The following is a 21271-nucleotide window of genomic DNA, read 5'->3' as shown; positions in this document are numbered from 1 at the left end:
TTTTGGTGTCTCACGTCACTCCCACTCATCGTCTGACTCCCACACACCTCCACCTTCACAGATCTTAAATAGAAAGTGTAGATGTGGGACAAACAGCGCCGCTGCAGAGCACATGAAAAGCGCAGCATCTACAAACTGCTACAGCGGTCACAGCTCGAGGAGTCTGGAGATCCTCCTGTTCATTAGTGCCCTTGTCCTCCTGTGCATACACACCTCGGGCTCTTCAGCTGGCTTGTCTGGCAGTGAGCAAATGTCTAGACCCAGCTCACCAGTTAATAGCTTTTTCAATATTTATCTTGCTTTCCTGAAGAAGAAATGGGTCCCGCGCGCTCAGCTGATATAAATACCCTGTGACAGATCTTTTGGGGACACAATCAGGACCACAGTTACGTTCCTAGGCATGCATAAAAAATGCCTGAAGAAGAGCTGATTCTCCAGCTGTGGTTATCATGGGGAAATCGTAGAATCATCCAGGTTGGAAGAGACCCTTGGGATCATCGAGTCCAACCATCTACTCTACACTACAAAGTTCTTCCCTATATCATATCCCCCAACACCACATCTAAACGTCTCTTAAACACATCCAGGGATGGTGACTCAACCACCTCCCTGGGCAGCCTATTCCAATGCCCAACCACTCTTTCTGTGAAAGGCGAAGGGGAAGATTGGCAGTGGAAAGGATGGATGTTGGGAGTGAGATAAGCGTTACCTTAGCAATCTCTTTCTCAAGTGATCCCAAATTTTCATTACACCGGTCAACATCTGCTATAAACTTTTTTCAAGCTAGGGGATCAGGTCACAGGGAGACATGTATCACAAACAATGTTCATTAGAACACCTTTTCTTGATTAAGCGCTTACTGTTAATAGAGTCCAGCTGTTATTATTAATAGTAGATAACTGATCACACATTTTGCCCATGCACACATGCCCTCTCAGTTTTCCAGCTGGAGCAACAGTTGGAAGGCCAACCCCTGCTATTTACCCAGAAACAGAGGCTCGTACCGATGCGCCAATGGCTTCTAGGTGGGTGTTCTCAAAGTCCCTCAAAGGGTGCTTTGTTCCATCGGGTGTATAAATAATCCTCTTGTCTCTGTCAGCAGAGCGAAGCCACCGCCTTTGCGGACGCAGTCAGAGTTAAACAACCCATTGCTGATGCCGGGGGCCTTGCACAGATGCAGCAAACTCTTGGCACCCTGAGTTTATTAGCAGCAGATTCAGCAGAACTGCTAGCCCCTGGGGCTTATTCATTCTTGGGAGGCTTTCACGTGCTGCCTTTTGGCATGTACTTTTCCTCTCTTCAGTCTGTTTTTGGATAACCATCTCTCCATCCACACCCTGATTCTGTACCTACAGAACCCATTCCCACAAACTCATGCTGAAGTGCTTTCATGACCCGGCTGTTACAGACCAGAAACGTCAATACCATCTAAGCAAGGCTGCGTATTTCAGACGCTTTGAATAACTTACTTGTAAACAAGTGGTGACTGACCTCACCTCTGCGTTTACCTTTAATGCAGAGATGAAGATTATTTAGAAAAACTTCACATTTCCTAACCTTGATGGGGTTAAAACCTCAGCACTGAGTCAAAGTCTTCTATTGGAATATGTGGGCACATACACGTTTGCATACAAACAGCTTTTTCTTTGCTCCAGGACTGAGTAAGATCTTGGTTTCGACAGCCTGGTACTTTGTGAGGCTTTGAGATAATACAGCGTCCTCACAAACTTTGCATAAAGTGTCTTGTGGTATGGCTTCGTGATTTTGAAAGTCCAAACAGCAATAAATTCCCCCTTTCCCAAAACAGTTAGATGAAGGGAAACCCCAGTTCTACTGGCACAACGGTAGGTTTTCATGAAAATGGCTAAAACTGAACTAATTCAAATTAGATTTTTAGCATTCACGTCCTACCAGTTGACTCCCACCATAGCTTATCTTCTACCACTCTGATCACCAGACACAGGTGACCCAGTCTTACCAGTTACCACATGGTAACCCAGAAAGCATGAGTTTCCATGGTGGAGTTTATTTATTATTCCTATCCTCGCTGTTATTTGCAAACTCCTATCTTCACTCCTAACCACCACTCCCTTGGACCAGTGAGGAGATGGGGCTTTTTTGTCCCCCTGAGACATTTTATTTGTTTGAGAGGAGGGATACTGTACCCTAAGCATACCTACCTACTTAGCCTCACTGTAAATGGCTCTCGCGTTACACATCACGGCAGGAAGAGCACTGCAGGACCCACGGTGGGTTTAAGCTTTCACAAGAGCTTTGGGAGTGTCCTGGTTTGAGGTAAAACAGAAGCAACTTTCTTTTCAGTAATTTTACTTTTAAGTCTCTTTTAATTGACTGAACTTTCTGAAATTAACTGCATGTTGTTCAGACACTGTTCACTCTCAGAGTGATGAGACCTGAGAGAGAGAGGCTCATGCTTACACTTACTGCTATAACCAAGGTCAGCTCACTTTGTTATTTGCCCCCTTGGAGGGTTGGAAGCGGAAAAGCGTAGAGGGGTCAAACCTGTGTGGAGGAGGGGACAGGACAGGTGACCCAAAACTGACCAGCGGGGTATTCCATCCCATCGGCATCATGCTCAGGATAAAAGCTGAGGGATCAAAGGGTCAGCCTCTTCCTTCACTGGCCGGTGTCCAAGGAGGACTCTGTCTGTTTGTCTTGCCTTTGATCCCTATCCATGTGTTCCTGAATCCAGTTCCTGTCCATCGCAAAGTCCAGTCTAGGACCTTCCCAGTGCCTGCTGGCGACATGATCCTCATCCTGGGAGCTCAATATGGTTTTGTAGATATTGTGTATATTTCATTATTTCCTTCTTATTATTTTATTAATATTTTCGTTAAAGTAATTTCGTTTTCTTTTAAACTCCTAAGTCTCTTTCTCTCCCTCCTCTCGCTGAAGGGAGATGCTCTCTCTGCGGGGAGAGAGGTCAGACAGCATCTGTCGTTCCTCTCCGTGGCCAGTCTGGCCCAAACCAGGACCGGGAGGACACAGGAGATGGTTCCACATCCGGCGCAGACAGGCCACGCCTGGCCCCTCACAAACGAGCCGTGCGGTACAAATTAACGCCATCCCTATAGCACGGGCCCTTCAGCGTGGCTTCACGCTTGACCAGCTCTCGGCGCCATTTCGCTCAGGCAGGAGCAGCCCCGGCGCTGGGGTCTCCTCACGGGGGCCAGTCCGCCCTCACACCCGGCCCTCCCCGCCTGCGCCTCAGGGGCCTCACCCCGCCCTTCTCCCTCGTAGAGGCCCTGCCCGCCGCCGGGGCGCAGCTGAGGGGAGGCTGCGCCGCGCCGTGCACGCTGCCGCCATCGAGGCGCTTCCTGTACCTTCTACAGCTGCAGAGTGGGCGGCGAGCGGCGACGGGGCGCGGAGAGGGCGGGGGGACCGGCGGGGGTGCGGACAGGCGCCGCGGGCAGCCCGGCGCGCCGGGGAGGGAGGAAGGCCCCGTAGCTCCGCGCGCCGGGGAGGAAGAAGGCCCCGCAGCTCCACCGCCGCTGAGGCAAAGGGAGGTCGCGATGCCGCTGTACGAGGGTCTGGGCAGCGGCGGGGAGAAGACCGCCGTAGTGATAGACCTGGGCGAGGCCTTCACCAAGTGAGTGGCGCTGCGCTCCCTGTCCCCCCCCCCCCCCCCCCCCCCCCCGCCCTCTTTCTCTCGCCACAGGCTTCTCTCCGTGGAGCCAGTGTCGCGGCTGCGGGGCTGGCCTGGCCTGTTGTCGGGATAAATAATTGTGTGGGGTGTTTTTCCGCCCTCTCATCCCTGTTCTGTGGTGATCTGTGCTGTACGAAGCCGACAATAGCAGCCTTATTTTTTTAATTTAGTGTTTTGAGTCGGGGTGGAAGGAGAATTGCTCAGTATTTAGTTATTTATGTCGTGGGGCAAAAATGTAGCCGTGCCTCAAGCCCGCCCCTTGTCAAAACACCACGTTGTGTTAGAAACCCCCATTCCCTCCCTCTCCCCTTTCCCCTCTCAGGGACGCACAGCCCTGGCAGACAAGGGGCTGTTGAAGCACTTCAGCCTCGTGTCTGGGGTTAAAATACTCTGGAAATAACCCCTGGGTTTTAGTGGCCCGTTTGGAGAGGCAGCTCTTACACAGAAAAGATTATATTGCAGGAAAAGCAGCTCTTCAGATGCGTTCCAATCTTTTTAGGCTTGGCCACATCTGTGGTTGTGTCTGTGTGGATGCATTTACCTGTTTGAAGCCCTGAGGATGTCTCTGCTCATCTAGAGAGTTGTTGGTTTTGTATTTGTATTTCTATGAAACTTGGATTTGCATTAAGTTGAACATAATTTTTTTTTTTTTTTTTTCCAAAGTGACTGTGTAGTCCTGCAGTAATAACCAGTCACGTTGAAGCAGTAATGCTTTAAATCACCCTGGACGCTTACGAAGGGAATGCATTTCAAAGTATTAAACGAGGTGGAAACAGGAAAAAGATGCCAGTGGAATGGTGCTGGTCAGTAGTGAAATAGGCCACAGGATCTGCATGATTATGGTCATTAAGTCTTTGTCTTTTGCTTCTTCTAAAGAAATGTCATAGAAAATAGGATTTAAAGAGGACGCGATAACTTAATCTTGCCTGGTTTTAGTGAGAAGTGAAACCTGTGGGCCCACGTGGAAGACACAGGAAGGTATTTCTTTGGGAATGTAATAGGCAGTAAGGAGGGTGGCAGGTGGGTGTCTGTGAACAGAAAACTCTTCTCAGTGGAAAGCAGGAGGCACATCAGAGTCAACTGCTACAGGCCTTTACAGAAGTGAAAAAAAACTTGTTTAATGCAGCTGAGAGGGAGTCAGTCAAAAGATACAAAATCTTTCTCATTAAAAATGGCTAGATAGAAAAGCTATATGCAAATCGTCTGTTTGCAGTCACAGAAACATCCCTAATTGATTACTCTTTGATGATTCCTAGGCCCAGTATGTTAAATAGTGACTTCAAATGATAAGGTTTTCAACGTTGTCTTTTAGGTGTGGTTTTGCAGGAGAAACAGGACCAAGATGCATTATTCCTAGTGAAATAAAGAAACCTGATGTCACAAAGGTAAACTATTTTACCTCAATTGTTTTACCTTTACAATGTTTGGTACGTTATGGTATAGGAAGAATTTGCAGATACGTTTTTCTGTCCACCATAAGCTATTTTTCATTATCTTTAAACTGCTACTATTAAAAGATTGTAGCTAGATACAAGTAAGTGTGGTAACAACACTGATGTTAATTGTGTTAATTGGTACTCGTCACCCAGGCAGCTTATGTCTGGGACACTTAGTGAGAAATTTCTTTGCCTAGCTTTTTTTTTTTTTTTTTTCCCCAGTAGAGGATGGCAGCTTTGGAGAACTAATGTTGAGATAAGATACCAATACAAAAAATTAGTATTAATAAACTCCGGAGTTTAGTTACAGGGTGAATTTATGAGATGTATTGTTAAGGACGTAGAGCAAATCATGCAAGAGCGGATATTTCTTTATATATGTCTGATTATATATGTTCAGATAGAATATATTATCGTATATGTCTCACAGAATGATATGGGGTTGGAAGGGACCTCTGGAGATCGTCTAGTCCAGCCCCCCGTGCCAAAGCAGGTCCACCTAGAGCAGGTTGCACAGGAATATATCATATATATATATATAATCACTTCCTATTATTTAAGCTGACTGTGGATATTTTTACCTTACAGCCCATCAAAGTTGTTCAGTATAATATTAATACGGAAGAGCTATATTCGTATCTGAAGGAATTTATCCATATGCTGTATTTCAGGTAAGAGATACTTGGATGTTAGTTATTCAGACCTTCTGCGGCTCTTTTCCGAGTACATCGGGAGGCGTTAGAAGTGTGACTGGAGGCTGCTCTCTAGTTGAGTGAAAAAACAGAAACAAGATTTTGTAGGTGGCTGTCTGGCTCTGTTCCTGCAGGAGAAATTCTCCTGCTGAGGTTCAGGTTATATTACAAAGAGTTAGTGTCCTGCAGCATCAGTTGCTCTCTAGAAATAGAAAGTATTTGGTGAGTTGCCTTCTAACGGTGGAACTCATAAAGGACTCGACAGGGGAAAGTCATTGCCTAAGGAGTTGTACTGAGTTTGGTGGGGCTGAAGCTCATCTTCTCTCCACGTGACAGTGGTTTGGAAGGAGGAATCTTAACCTGTGGAATATTTTTACCTCACTAATACATCTTTTTATTGTATTTTCAGTACCATTAGTGAATAACGAAGTTGGACTTAAGTCTTTTCTCTTTACTTCCAATCCCTATTTTTTACGTGGTAAAAATCGCCACTTGATATAGGGAAACAAATCCTTAATTTCTCTGCCTCAGATCTTCTGGTGTGGGTTTATTTTTTTCCCTGTCCTTGATCATTGCTTTGTCATTGAACTCAGGACAATTCCATTCTCTTCCACTGAAGTCAGGACATCTTTATCGTCATTCTTCCTCTTTTATGGACATACTGTATGACACTGGACAAGCCATTGAGCATCCTGTTGTAGTGGGAGGTGTCCCTGCCTGTGGCAGGGGGGTTGGAACTCAATGATCTTTAAGGTCCCTTCCAACTCTAACTATTCTATGATTGATGACTATTTTGTCTGCCTAGTTTTGCATTTCTTTGTATTGATTTAGAAATGTGTAACAGATATTCAGAACCGCAGCCTGCTGGCAGATAGCTCTATAACTTGTTTTCTGTAACTTGGTTTCCTAACTTTCTTTTAGGAAAGTGTTAGGTTTTTAAAAAAAAATGGAAAAAAAGACTTTGGGATCTGCTCTAGAAAATGCTATCTACATGCAATTCTTTAGGATTTTTGAGGAGAATAGAATATGAAAATAAGGCGGGGTCTCATAATGTGTGCTTAAACTTACTGGTGTTGTTTTACACGTCTTGCCTTTCTTAGACATCTGCTGGTGAATCCCAGAGACCGCCGCGTTGTGATCATAGAATCTGTCTTGTGCCCTTCACACTTCAGGGACACGCTCACGAGGGTCCTTTTCAAGCATTTTGAGGTACGTGTTTTACGTAACTACTGTATGTGCTCAGCGTAGTGCTTGCCAGTAGACATTTTACTTATGGTCACTACCAGATGTGGACAAAGAAATGAAAATAATGCCAAAAGCATGAGAGAGGCATAAAGGAGATGAAAGCAAGCTGATGGTCGTCTGGGGAAGACCATCAGAGATTGGGCTAAAGGCTGGTTTTGTTCCATTTTGTTTCTTCATGAGGCCGCAAAACAGGAGCTGTTAACAAGGATCCGAAAGATTTCTCTGGCTTCTACAAAAATAGAGCTCATGTCGCATAGTTCCAGACAGATCCGATAATCCCCACTGAGCACTGCCTGAAGCCAGAATTTATATTTAAACGCTTTTTAGTGCTCTGTCAGCAAATCTCATGACTTCTATCGAAGTCAATATCTTTGCTTAGCACGTGATCTAACCTCTGGCTGTGCTCATTTAGATACAAGCTTATCTGAAATTTGTTGTCTTCTCTGCTTAATGAGTCTTTTTGAAGAAAAGCCTGAATTTAATTCTTGCTTAATTCTTATGGAAAATGTTTTGGAAGGTGAATCCATACTTCTTCAATTCAGATAGAACAAAGGTTAAGGTTCTTCTGTAAAAAGTGGTGGAACTAGTTTGTCTGCAGTACTTCGCTGTGCTTCCACAACATAGTTTACCAACTAATCTTAAACTTCCACGTAATTCTTTCCTACTGTCGATAAAATTTTCTGATGACTTGAAATTCCTGAAAGATTTGAGTGATTTGGGTTGGGTGTTTTTTTTTTTTTTCCCAATCCCCTTACAGGAAAAAAAATATTTCTCAGATAAAGCATTCCCATGCCAAATTGGTTGTGACTCGTGACTTGGCAAGTCGTACTTTGACAGAGAGATTTTGTAACTTGTTAAGAAGCCAGCTCTTACTGATGTGAGGTTAATTCTCTCTGGCTTGTGTTTCCATTTGGTGCAAAGAATAAAGAGTGGTATATTAAGACAAGGTCACTATTATCACTTGTGTCTCTGGGCTGAGTATCAGAAATGTTGCCCTTAAATGCAAGGTTTATTGAAGTTGCTCATTTAATTCATACTTCAAGGTGTTCCTTTAAAGGAACTGTCGCTATCTAGGAAACTTGATTTATGGAATTCTGGGAGAAGGAATTAACTCTCGTGTAATTTTGACTTGAGGTTCCACACTACTTTGGGGGGAGTGTTTTAAATATCCTCTGCTGCGATGTTGTGTGCAACAGTGTGTTGTCATAAGGCACGCTTTTATGGGTTCTCTGGCACCTTTGTTCACATCTTCAAGTCTTTATACAACATTTCGGGTAGCTGTGGTTTAGTTTCTTCAATTTCAGTGGCAATGAGGAACCTCATCTATGCGTTGAGTTCTATAGTTAACACTTGCACTTCTTACAAGCCCATTCCAAGATTCGTTATTACAGAAGCCACTGGTATGTACCACAGATAAGAATTTAGAATCCTGTTATATTTTGTTCATTACTACACCACCTTAAAAACTAAATTAAAAATGGATACCACAAGATAAAATTGTTTGGGTTTTGCTTTTAATGTGACATTTAGGGAAAGCATTAGTGCTTTGAGTGTTGTGTGGGTTTTTTTCCCCTCTTCTGTCAATTTTCCTCTTGGCTTCCATGTAGGTACCTTCCGTTTTGTTTGCTCCAAGTCATCTAATGTCTCTGCTGACACTTGGGATCAATTCTGCCATGGTGCTGGACTGTGGATATGCAGAAAGCTTGGTGCTGCCTGTATCCTTTAATAATAAGCAAAATTTTCAGCAATAAAGCTGTTGTGACAAGATGATCTTTTGATAGACTTCACGTATGCTAAAAAAAAAAAAGAGGAACAGATCAGTCAGTCTGGCTTTTGACTATAAGACTGTGGCTTGGGGAATCTCCTCACAGCTGATGTGCTAAATCTGTGTTCCCTCAAAACTTGGGAAAGGTGGTTCATAACTTCAGCCTTTATATACTAGAAACTAGTTTTGGAGAAAAGCAGTTAGAAAGTGTTTCCAATGGCTAATGCAAGAGAATGTGGAGGTGGGGGAAAGCGTTTACTTCCAGCAGACTGAAAACTCATAACAAAAGAGGAGAATTTCCTGATCTTCATGTAGATATATGAGGGAATTCCAATTCTGAGCTGCTGGGGTTCCCTTCCTTTGGGAGGAAAGGCTATCCACAAGTAAGTTCACAGTTATACATTCCAAGTTACTGATGACAGCCTAGAACATCTCTCTTACAAGGAAAGGCTGAGGGACTTGGGTCGTCTTAGTCTGGAGAAGGCTGAGGGGGGATCTGTCAATGCCTATTACTTAAAGAGTGGGTGTCGGGAGGATGGGGCCAGTTTTTTTTCAGTGGTGCCCAGTGACAGGACAAGAGGAAATGGGCACAAACTTGAACATAAGAAGTTCCATCTAAACACAAGGAGGAACCTCTTTCCTGTGAGGGTGCCAGAGCCCTGGAAGAGGCTGCCCAGAGAGGTGGTGGAGTCTCCATCTCTGGAGACATTCAAACCCCACCTGGACACGTTCCTGTGCAACCTGCTCTGGGTGGACCTGCTTTGGCAGGGGGGTTGGACTAGATGTTCTCCGGAGGTCCCTTCCAACCCCATATCGTTTTGTTGTTCTGTGATTTATTTGTGAAAGTTCATCTTCAACTAATGACTTATTGAACAAGACTTAAATCATAGCTGTTGCTGCAACAGCATCTGATTTTTAAAGTTACTACTGTTCGGTTTTTGTTTATGTAGTAAAAACTGTGGAAATCAAATCTGCTTCACTTCATATTTAGAAGAATGTTACTGAAGGGAATAAATACTGTCCTGTAAGCATGATATAGAGAATCAGCCTGAGTTAACAGCTACCTGAAACTAACTTAATGTGTGATATTTTAGGGAGCTGGAATACCAGTTGTTGGAGCAGTGCACAGTTGATACAGGATTAGCCAAAGGACAAAGCCTTCCATCTGTGATGGGTAAGGTCTGTTTGACGTAGCACGTGCTGTGAACTTCCACTGGGGAAGGTGGATTAATACTAACAGTGAATAAAATGAGTTCAGTATTCATCTTATGTTGATGTACTTTCATGATTTCATTCTCAGTATTAAACAAGTATTTATTTTATTATTTTATATTTATTTATTTATTATTTTATTTTTATGATAAGCTACTTGAAAGTTTTGAATGAAGGCCAGTAGAAAATTTCTGTAGTAATTTTTCAATTTGTTTTGAGAGAAGACAAACTTTTTTTTCTGTTCTTAATATTCTTTCTTCCTTGGAAATCTTTAAAAGCTGCTGTCAAAGTGAAGCTTTATTGTACTAAATGTAATTCAGACTTAGTTTCATTCTTAAATTCTCTATTTGAAAGGTTTTGTTCTAAGTTATTTTTTTTTTTATTTCAGGCTCAGTTCCAGAAGACATAGTAGAGGATATCAAAGGTAAAATTTTCTGCTTCATGAAACTCTACTTTATTAAATTGTGCAGTAGAGTATGATAATAACAAGCGTGCAAGACTTTACGTTTAGGAGTTTATTTTGTTGTTTCTGTCTATCATACTTCTTACCTACTGGAAGAACTTGCGGTGTTCTTGCTTTTTGAAAGCTAATCCAAAGCCATGTTGAATTTCTCTCTTGGGTTTAGCCTATCTTTAGGCAGAACTTGGATGAATTCCTATGTAATGTTTCCTGTGATAACAGATATACAACAGATATAAACAGATATAAAAATATATATAATTGTAGAAAATAGCAACTAGCATCTATCTCTTGGGCCAAATTAGGAAGAAATCCATCAGTCAAATGCAAAATAACTTAAATGCAGCTGGTGCTTGTCAAATGGAAGTTCCTTTTCTAATTCCTGGACTTGAACCCTATTTTCCGATCAGTTCTGGTCTTTATGCAGTCTTGTGGAACAGGATATACTGTGCTAGGGCTGAAATGATGATTGCCTGTTCATTGAACAGTTGTTTCTTTGTGACAACCATTTATGAAGAAGATACTAATTTGTGCCAGATAAAAATAAGTAAGTATATAATAACAGTAACAGCTGCGATACAAATGAAATTGTGCTCTGTCGGTGTTGCCTGGAGGAAAAGAAAACGAATACGAGCCCTGGCACCTTGTGGCAGCCAAAGGCGCAATTAGACACGTCCCTCTGTCTTTAAATCGTAGGTAGCTTGTCTGAGAGAAATCGTGCCTGTCCTAGCATGGTTTCAATGTCAGCTTCATTTAAACTGGTGGTCTAGATAGTATCTGAGCTCTGCTGAAGTGTAGAAACTTATTTTTTATTTATTTATTTGATAATGACTTGGACCAGCAAGGCCCTAAAGTGTGTGTTCTTCTTTAAATTGATCAAAATTATTGTCTGTATTGGTGATGAAAGGATCCAACAGAGTCTCTTTTCTGCCCTTTGCTTTTCTTTTATGAAGTCCGCACTTGTTTCGTGAGTGATCTCCAACGTGGACTGAAAATTCAAGCAGCCAAGTTCAACATTGATGGTAGCGCTGAGGTGGGTGAAGAATGAAGCTTATTCCAGTCTTTTGAAGTGTATGTAGCCTTTTTGGCCTCTCAAATAATGCACATATTTTTTTATTTCTAGCGTCCTTCACCACCTCCAGACGTGGACTATCCTTTAGATGGAGAAAAGATTCTCCATGTAGTTGGCCCCATCAGGTGAGAAATACCATAGCAGAGTGTTTGTCTTTCGGAGGATATCTTTTCAACTCTACAAGCGCATAAATTTTCATAAAATTGAATTTTAATGAAAGACTTGCATACACTTTTAACGTCTCTTTAAATGAAGGCAAGAAAAGGTGCAGCTTCCCCAGAGAGCTCACAGCAAACAGATTGGAGGGATTGGGGAAAACAGAAATGGAGTATTAATGTATGATGATGAGAGGGGTTGAGTGAAGTGAATGGGGCATTGTCTTCTACCCGTTGGCACCACCGTGTGCATGGACTGTATGACAGAAGAAGTAGCCATGATGTGTTGTCAGGAGGAGGTCCCTAGTTATTGCCAGCCCTGCCGCTCGTCAGCGTTAGCTCATAGTGTAGTATTGCTTCTCGATAGCACTCATTTCCTGTCTTCTCAACAGAGACTCCGTTGTCGAAATACTGTTTGAACAGGATAACGAAGAGACATCTGTTGCCACTTTGATCTTAGATTCACTCATTCAGGTATCTTTCTATTATAAACAATTTCTTGAATGCCTCCAGCCTTGGAGAGCCTGCTGTTAGAAATTACTCTAGAATAACACCCTTCTGACTGCCGGTTGCGATCGGTTTAAAAAGTTTATCACAGCACGACTCCTAGGGTTCTGCCACGTGGTGAACATCCATAGGGCAGCAAGTCACCATGTGTCATCCACTCTGTGACAGTTTCTTTTACCCCTGGGTGTACAACAGTGCGTCTAGGAGAGGTTCTAAGAAACATAGTGCTCACCTCTCAGCAAAAGTCATAAATGAGCTGGCGTTTATTTGGGGATGAGGCTCTACATACGTAATGACAAAGGAGTAGCTAATAGCTGGTGTTAAAGTAATTACACTGCTTAAACAGAAACGACACAGGTGTTCAGCTTCTTCTTTTTTCAAGGTATTTTGCTCAGAGTTAGAGTTTACGCGTCCTGCAGACTGCTGGCTTATCTAAGATAGAATAAAATTAATTTGGATATCTCTGTTACAGGCAGTATATTAAATATATTATAGAAAAAAATTCTTGGCATATACAAATGCTTCATTTCTTATTACATTTAGGGAAAAAATGCATTAGAAACCACTATAAATGGAAATTTTCATTATATGGTGGTATATGAATGTTAATTAAAGCTGGCTTCCTGTAGTTATATTGATGCCATTTAAATTAGTTTTTTGAGACATAATTTACTGGAGAGCCATAGGCTTGGATGACATGACAACCATTTCAATTAGAATTCCTTATGTAAACAGATTGTTTAACAAGGTCTTAGCCTGGACCCCTCACCTCTCTGCCTCTAGGCATTGACCTTGCATCACTCTTTGGCCAGAGGAAAGAGAAATATTAAATTTACAAATGTTGAATACTTACTTCTGGACAAGAGGACCATGGCAGTCTGGATTATTTTTTTTTTTCCAGAGGGATAGTGCAGATCTGTTTGTGAGTGGCAGAACCGACAAAGCTTGATTTTTCTCATGCCTTTGCGTCTTCTGCTTGGATTATCTGATGCTGAGCCAAAATGCAGCAGAAACCTTTTCTGCCACTGAGACTTCTGTCTTTCTCCCACGTGGAGCTAAAAAGAGTCAATCTCGTATGTAAGTTTTCCCTCCCTGAGAGCGCTGCTCGAGGCTTCACCTCTCTCTGGCACATCTTCTCCCAGAATTAATGTCGCTGATACCTCATTTTTTGTGGAAAACGTTATACTGGTTATGTTTTAGCTAAGTGTGAGAGAACAGCAATTGAAGCGCATAGGAAGACTGACTGAATTTCTAACAGACACGCAACTGTTCGTGACGGAATGTTCCAGACAGTTCATGCAACTTCAGTTAAAGTGTTTTGGTTTGTTTTTTATTGTTCCTGTTTATATTAGTGTCCCATAGACACCAGGAAGCAGCTGGCAGAGAACTTGGTAGTTATTGGTGGCACCGCTATGTTGCCAGGATTCCTTCACAGGCTCATGGCGGAGATCAGATACCTGGTAGAGAAACCGAAATACAAAGAAGCACTGGCTACTAAAACCTTCAGAATTCACACTCCACCTGCCAAACCCAACTGTGTGGCCTGGCTGGGAGGTAAGAATGAAAGCAGCTGTTCAGCAAAGGTACAAAGTGGGGGGAAAAACAAACCTTCCAAGTGGGATTTGTACTGAATAAACAGCAGTAAAACTTATGTGAGCTCTTCAAATCAAGCTGCATTGGAGCTCTGGGGAATCGTTACACCCTCCTGGAAGAAATCATAGAATCGTCTAGGTTGGAAGGGACCTTTAAGATCACCTAGTCCAACCATCAACCTAACTGATCAAAAATCATCACTAAACCATGTCTCTAAGCACTACATCAACCCATCTTTTGAATACCTTCAGGGATGGTGCCTCAACCACTTCCCTGGGCAGCCCATTCTAAGGCTTAATAACCCTTTCATTGTAAACATTTTTCCCAATATCCAATCTGAATGTCCTCTGGTGCAACTTGAGGCCATTTCCTCTTGATGTTGGGGAGTAAAGCTCTCTCGGGTACATTTGGAGGGCAAAATGGCACCGCATGTTATGGAAGCTTTAAATTATGCTGTGCAATTAGCAGCAGCGGTGTGGAAGACGAGTTGTTGCCTCAAGTGCAGTACAGGACCACCGCCATGTGGTGGCACCAGTGAAGTGATTAAGCAGAGCAGAGACCTGCTGCGTGGAGGAAGATCTGCTTATTGCAAATACAAGTTTAATTACTGACTGAGGAGAGCCGTAAGCTATGGAGAGGCTGGAGGCTGTGAGCTCCCTGGGCTGTTCCCAAGTGCCGATAACAAGTACAGCAACTCTGTAATGGATTTTGGTTGCTGATAGGGAAAGCGAAGGGCTGTCCGTTGCTAGCAATTCTTTTAAGGAAAGTTTTTTTTCTAAACTTTCAGTTAATAAGCTGAGCCCATCTGGTATGAATGAAGAACTAATTTTAACTCTAAAGGTAGATTTTATTTCCATATGCTTTGAAATGTCAATGTTTCTCAAAGTTTTAAGCCTTTTTGAGTCTACTTTTAGGATTGGCAAACAAAAGTGATTCATATGCACCAAGTTCTCTGATACTTTTCTTCGCTGGCAGCGGTGCTCTGCTGCTGTGGTCTGAATCTTCTCACAGCTGGTGTAACCTTCTGGGTGCTGTGTGATACCCCTTTTGGGGAGAGGAAATTCCCTTAAACACAAGGTGGTTTGTTTAAAGTTCTTAAAATCCAAACTTCTAGGAAACTTTGTACTAAGCAGATCAGTGAGGCCAGTTTTGCTGTCAGCAGAAACTAGATGATTCTTTGCTTTCAGTTGCTTTCCAGGAAGACAAATGGAAGCAGTTTGGGACTAGCTGGGCTACTGAAGAGGAGAGTGGCTAGATCCTTTCATTCCTTTAATTTTTGGGACAGAGCTGAAAAAGAATAGTGGAGATTCTTGATGGGGAAAAATTAGAAAAAGAAATCTGGTACATCAAATTAATGCAGTGATTTTTATTTTTTTTTCTCCCAATAATGTAGGAGCCATTTTTGGAGCACTTCAGGACATACTCGGGAGCCGGTCTGTGTCCAAAGAATATTACAGCCAGACGGGCCGCATTCCTGACTGGTGCTGCCTTAATAATCCTCCACTGGAAATGATGTTTGATGTCGGAAAAGCACCCCCACCACTGATGAAGAGGGCTTTTTCTACTGAGAAATAAGCACCTAAATTCTACACGAGGATTCTCCTCATCTGTTTCAAGTAGACGTATATGCGTTGGCTCTTCTTTCTTTTTTTTTTTATTCAGTAATTTGTGTGTAACACTATTAAATATGAACATCGTGGACATTTTGGGGGAGTATGGTGGTAGGTACTAACACTATTTAAAACCATGTCCGGTTATAGTTTAAAAACTTAACTCTGGCAACTACTATGCTATTTTGTCCTCTTCTGAAGAAATTCTATACCGTCAGGAGTTGTAGCCTACTGAGTTGTTTGTTATTTATCTGTACAGTAAATTAAATTGGTGAGAGAATTTTTTTTTAAGATAATCTGTTTATAAGTGTGCTTAGAAGAAGGAAGGGCAGTCTGCTACGGGAAGTGTTCTATGATCTGTGGAAGCTTTTTTGCCAGATTCCCTATTAAAATATTCCACCCTGGAATCACATGTGAGGAAATGGTTTGGGGCTGTTTAGCGAAGGTGCTGGCGGGTGTGTATTTAAATTGCCTTTTTCCTACTTCAGATTGGCTGTGTGGCTGTTACACAGACAGCATAGAGGAACACACAGGCCTCGTTGTGAATAGTTGTTAAGGGTTGTTTTATAGTCCTGGGGTGAGGTTCATCTTTTAGAGATTGTCTCTTAGTCCTCAAAGCACAATGGGGCCCGGCCAGTTCCTCTTTGTACTGACATGAGGGTCTCCGGACCAAACACTTCTGGGGTTTCCAGATCAAACAAGTTGCGATTACCATGCACAAGAGCTTTTCTGCAGGAGCCTGGGGATGAGAATGGTGTGCCCTGACACAGAAACGGGTTCTTCAAAACGTCCTGTGTTGTGTTCTGTCTGTCAGGCCTAACTTGGAAAAACGGATTATACATTACAGCTAGATATATTGTCAAAGTTCAGGCTGGGCTGGCCACTAAACGAATGACAGATGTTTTCTATTAACCCCTCTTCCTCCCCGGGAGAGAGGGGTTAGAAGAAGGAAGGGCAGACTTATGGGTTGGGGAAAAAAAACCTAAAACAGCTTTAATGAAATATTAACAATTTAAAAAAATTAAAATAATATTAGTAAGAAAATAATGACATATATACAAATATATACAAAACCAGTATTGAGCTCCCAGGATGACGATCATGTTGCCAGCAGAAAATCTCGGACTCGACTGAGCAGCAGTCAGGAACTGGATTCAGGAACATATGGAGCAGGGTCAGAGGCAGAAGAACCAACAGAGTCCTTCTCGGACGCCAGCCTTTGAAGAAGAGCAGTTGACCTCTGTGATCCCTCAGCTTTATTGTGAGCACAATGCAGATGAGATGGAATACCACAAGTCAGTTTTGGGTCACTGGTCCTGTCCTTCTCCCAAGGCCTAACACCTACGGGGCTGGGCAGGAGACTGAGGACCCAGCTGCTTTGGGCAAGAAAACCTGTGGGTGAGGTCTGGTTCTCCTTCCAGAGCTGAGCAAGGGAGGAGCTATGGAGTCTGTTATCCAATACTTGGCGCTTGAGGCTCACCCATCTGGAGCAGTCTTCAGCAAGGGCTGGGGATATCAGTCGTTGTCTGAGTGACTTCAGAAAGTATGTATCATTGAAGCAGTTACACTTAAAAAAGCAAAATGGATAAAAATGCAGGTTTTGGAGACCAGCCTGCTACATGGCTGTTCCTAACCTGTTCCCAATCTGCGATGCGGTTACAGGCTTGCTGAACAGATGTGAGCTCATTGCAAGGCACAGAGAGCGATCCTTAACCCTGGGGAAGGAACATTCAGACCCAAGCTCGGCTACTCAATTTCATTTGTAATTTGAAAAAGGGGGATGCAGCTCCGTGACCCAGATTTTGTCTTGCCTCAATGAGAACTGAGCCAGAGCCTTCTGAGGCTTGCTCCTGAGAGAAGAGTCTGCCATCAGCATGAGTCCTGTGGAGCTGCGAGGGATTACTCGTGTCCGTAAGTAGTCCTCGGTGGGAAGGATATGCAGGGGAGATTAAACTCCTACGGAGCCTGTGTTCGCGGTGGTGCCACGATGTCATTTTCCTGACCAGCACAATGCAGCTGAGGAAACTGGGAATATTCTTAGCCCTTCCCTTTTCAGGGGTATTTCTGTCCTGCTGCACGCTTGTACTCTGGGACCTTTCCAAGCCCGGTATGTTCTGTCGCCTCTCCTTTGTTCTGCCTGCTCTTCTCTTTTGGTGGGGTTTCTGTGTCACTGCATGACCAGAAATCCTAACTCCTATGTTCCTGGCAGGCTCACAAGCAGAGTTCCTTGACCCCTTAAGGACAGACACAGGATTCTTATTTCATCAAACGGGTGAGGAAAGACTATTACTTCTTTTTCAGAAGAACTAGCCCTGGAAAGCCGTTCAGAGATCACATCTTAATAGTGTTAAGGTGTAGAAAAAATTTGGTGTGTTTTTTTTTTCTTTTTTTTTTTTTCTTTTAAGACTCAATGTTGTAGTTCTTCCTTCTCTGGCATGGCAGGGATACATCAATCCTCACAGCAAACAAATTCACAGTGAACTCAAGTGTTTTATCAGGAAGAGCAAAGAGAGAAACAATCCCCTGCAGTAACTGGAGTTTCCTCCTCTGGAGTTCCCAATTCTGGACTGGATGGCATTCCTGAAGCTTGGCACTAGCAAAGCAAACAGCTCAAGCTGAGGCCAGTGCTGACAGGAGGGATATTTTGGAATATTCACAAGCACATCCCACCGCAGTTTGCTCAGTGACCATGCTGTGACTGTGAGATCTTTTTCTAAGGGAAGGGTCTTTACCTCATTCCCACCATATCCCTTTTCATAGAACCATAAAATACCTCAAGTAGGGAGGGACCCATAAGGATCACCAAGTCCAACTCTCTGCTCCTCGCAGGACTACCTGCAATTCAAACTCAATGGGGTGGGCGAGGGGGGGCTGGTTGCCGGTCGGGCCTGTGATGCGCTCTGCTGCCTGTGACACCTCCGGGGACGCGTCACAATGGGGGCTGCTATAAAGGGCCCCAGCCGGCAGCGCTGACCCTGTACAGCCCGGGGTTACGGTGAGTGAGTGGGCTGGCGGGGGGAGGCTGGGCTGGACCAGGGCTGGGGCAGAAACGCTGGCCCCCGGGGCGGGGGGTGGGTTCTCACCCGCCATCCAGGGCCCAGCCGCTGGCGGGAGCGCCTTGCGCCGGGCACGGCGCCGCCACCGCCGTCGGGGCCGGGCGCAGGCCTCGCTGCCTCCCCGCTGCCTCCCCCCTCTCCTACCTGCCCCCGGCTCCCTGCGGCTCCCGGACCCGCTCCCCCCGCCGCCACCTCCCTCCCAGCCCCACTGAGACCCTGCTCTCTCCCCTCCTGCAGGCCATGGATGCCAGACGGGTGTTTCTCATCTGTGTTCTGCAAAGCTTCTTCCAGCTCGTGCAGATGGTCAGCAATGAGCTGGACAGGCCCACGCAACAGAACATGGCGCAGCGGCAGATGGACATGAGCTGGCAGATGGACATGAGCTTGCAGATGGATCGCCTGCTGCAGGAGCTGGAGAGTAGGAACATGGAGATGAGGATCCAGAAGCATAGCGGTTTTGCCTGGGAAGTCCTGCTGGTCGCTGCCTTGAAGGAGTGGCATTTCTGGGCTCCTGGACTCCTGATCTGTCTCTGCTACTGGCTCAGGGGAAGGAGCAGCCATCATCCAGCCAGCCACGGAAAGGAGGGCACTTCCAGAAACGAGGCGGATAAGGAGGAGCAAGAAGCAGCAGCTAGTCCTGCCCTGCCTGTGCACATCGTTTCGGCCACGCACATTGACCATACAGAATTGTTCACATTGGTGGAACACATGGTGAATGAGCTTCTCTACATCTGTGGCGATCTTTCCAAGAATAGTTTCATGCCACGACTGAAGCCAGTCATTCCGGTGGGCAGTGCCTTACGAGGTTGGAATTCCTGTGAGGAAGATACCATCTACCACCTTCTTCTGCCCCTGGATCCCCCCCGTGGGCACACCTTCCACCTGGAGACGGGCACCACCACCAAGGACATGCTGGCGAGGAGCCCATGCCTCCGTGTGGGGCTGCAGTGCACCTGCACGACGGAGGAGCTGGAGAAGGACATGCTGTGCTTCCTCCACCACTCCAAGGGGGACCTGAAGGAAAAACAGGGCCTCAGCCTCCTGAGCACCCTCTGCACCGGCCCCTACCTGGACATGGAGAAAACCTCATGCTGGTTGCAGATATTGCTAAAAAGGGCCTGGACAGTTTCCCGTCATTCGAGAAAATGGCGTCTGACGGTGCCGCACTCCAGGCACTCCTGCAACCTCCGGCTAATGGATTCTTGCCACAGTGCCGTCCTGATTCACTTAATGTTTGGGGTGCAGCAAGGTGACTCGATCACTATCCTGAGCATCGAGTAGGCAGAGGCCAGTGTTGGCAGCAGCAGGCCGTGGCCAGAGAACTTGTGCTATGGCAGAGGCGCAGATCTTCGGGCACAGCGTCAAGCTTGAAGACACTCCCCAGGGAGCTGATGCCACGGAAGTGAGCATGGTGGAGGAGGAGGACACGCTGCTCAATCATCAGAGGGAATTAATGCCGCACCTTTCCTCCACAGCAAAAGCAACTCTGTGGAGTGGGAGCCGATGCAGCTGAAGAGGCTGTTGCCAGGAGCCTTGCAGCAGAGACTCACCGCTGTCACCCCCTGGACAGCGATTGCCCTCCCTGTTCCCGAGACCCTTCCTTGGGGTTCTTTACCCTCTGTAAATATGTTTCAATAAATCCCTTGTTTGAGCAAACGCTGTGCCCGTCAGAGTCTGGGCATCACTTTGTTGGGGAAGGCGGGCGTAGGGTGCTGGCGGCTCAGCTGCCACGAGGTTGGGGAGCATTTTGCAGAAGAGCGGCTGCAGCGGGCTCTGCTTTCGTGAGTCTCTGGGCTTTGGCTTCCCGGGGCTTGTGGGTCAATCCCAGGAGTAGCTCGGCATCGCACAGCTGCTCAGCCCCTTGCCCACCTTGGGACGGTGGAGAGATTCTGAAGGGGAAAAGTGGGAAAACTTGTGGGCTCAGCTGAGACAGTCCAGTAGGTGAAGCAAGAGCTACACATCGAAGCAAAGCAGAATAAAGAATTCACACACTGCTCCCCTGCTCTGCCCACCAGACCTGCCTTTTGGAGAAGCCTTCTGCCTCCCTGGGGCTCGCGTGACCACAAAACCTCCCAGCCTTGTATGGCCCTCTGACTATTATGCCTCACGTCGGGACGGACCCATAAGGATCACCAACTCCAGCTCTTTGCTCCTCGCAGGACTACCTCCAATTAAAACTCATGACTGAGAGCGTTGTCCAGATGCTCCTTGAACACTGACCGGCTTGGTGCCCTCACCACTTCCCCGGGGAGGCTCTTCCAGTGACCGACCACCCTCTTCGTGAAGAACCTCTTCCTATCCTCCAGGCTGAACTTCCCGGCACGCAGCTTCATTCCATTTCCTCGTGTCCTGTCGCTGGTCACCGGAGCCAGCAGATCAGCACCTCCCGCTGCCCTGCCCACCTCGAGCAAGTTGTAGACTGCCATGAGGGCACCCCTCAGCCTTCTCTTCTCCAAGCTGAACGAGCCAAGTGACCTCAGCCCCTCCTCCTAAGTCTTGCCCTCCAGGCCTTTCGCCACCTGGCTCACCCTCCTCTGCACACACTCGCAGAGTCTGATGTCCTTCTTACATTGAGGCGCCCAAAACTGCACACGGAAATCGAGGTGGGGCCGCACCAGCGCAGGGAAGAGTGGGACAATCCCCTCTCTCCCCCAGCCGGCTGTGCTCTGCCTGCTGGATGCACCCCAGGACACGCTTGGCCCTTTGGGCTTCCACAGCACACTCTGCACTCCGATTCCACTTGCCATCAACCCAAACCCCCGGCTCTCTTTCCGCGGGGCTCCTCTCCAGCCTCTAGGCCC

At 45.5% G+C, this 21271-nt stretch overlaps 1 protein-coding gene across 1 annotated transcript; it reads left to right on the top strand.

The window, feature by feature from the left end:
• The first annotated feature begins 3478 nt into the window (after positions 1 to 3478).
• ACTR10 (actin related protein 10) lies at positions 3479 to 15819 on the top strand. Its single transcript, XM_074148991.1, has 13 exons — positions 3479 to 3610; positions 4980 to 5052; positions 5692 to 5774; positions 6896 to 7004; positions 8648 to 8755; positions 9121 to 9188; positions 9900 to 9979; positions 10406 to 10441; positions 11431 to 11510; positions 11601 to 11674; positions 12097 to 12178; positions 13564 to 13765; positions 15198 to 15819. Exons 1-13 carry the CDS (start codon positions 3534 to 3536, stop codon positions 15377 to 15379), a joined length of 1254 nt encoding a protein of 417 aa, XP_074005092.1. The 5' UTR covers positions 3479 to 3533; the 3' UTR covers positions 15380 to 15819.
• Positions 15820 to 21271: the final 5452 nt, after the last annotated feature.

This window comes from Numenius arquata, chromosome 6, assembly GCF_964106895.1.
Source record: "Numenius arquata chromosome 6, bNumArq3.hap1.1, whole genome shotgun sequence".
Lineage (NCBI taxonomy): Eukaryota > Metazoa > Chordata > Aves > Charadriiformes > Scolopacidae > Numenius > Numenius arquata.
The sequence above is the reverse complement of the archived record's forward strand: the minus strand, read 5'-3'. Positions and strand labels throughout refer to the sequence as shown.

What these genes read in the sequence shown, in the direction of transcription:
- ACTR10 (XM_074148991.1), top strand. Translation starts at nt 3,534, where the DNA reads ATGCCGCTGTACGAGGGTCTGGGCAGCGGCGGGGAGAAGACCGCCGTA. An exon ending in ATCCATATGCTGTATTTCAG is followed by an intron (nt 5,775 to 6,895) that starts GTAAGAGATACT and finishes TGCCTTTCTTAG; the next exon opens with ACATCTGCTGGTGAATCCCA. An exon ending in CTGTGTGGCCTGGCTGGGAG is followed by an intron (nt 13,766 to 15,197) that starts GTAAGAATGAAA and finishes CCAATAATGTAG; the next exon opens with GAGCCATTTTTGGAGCACTT.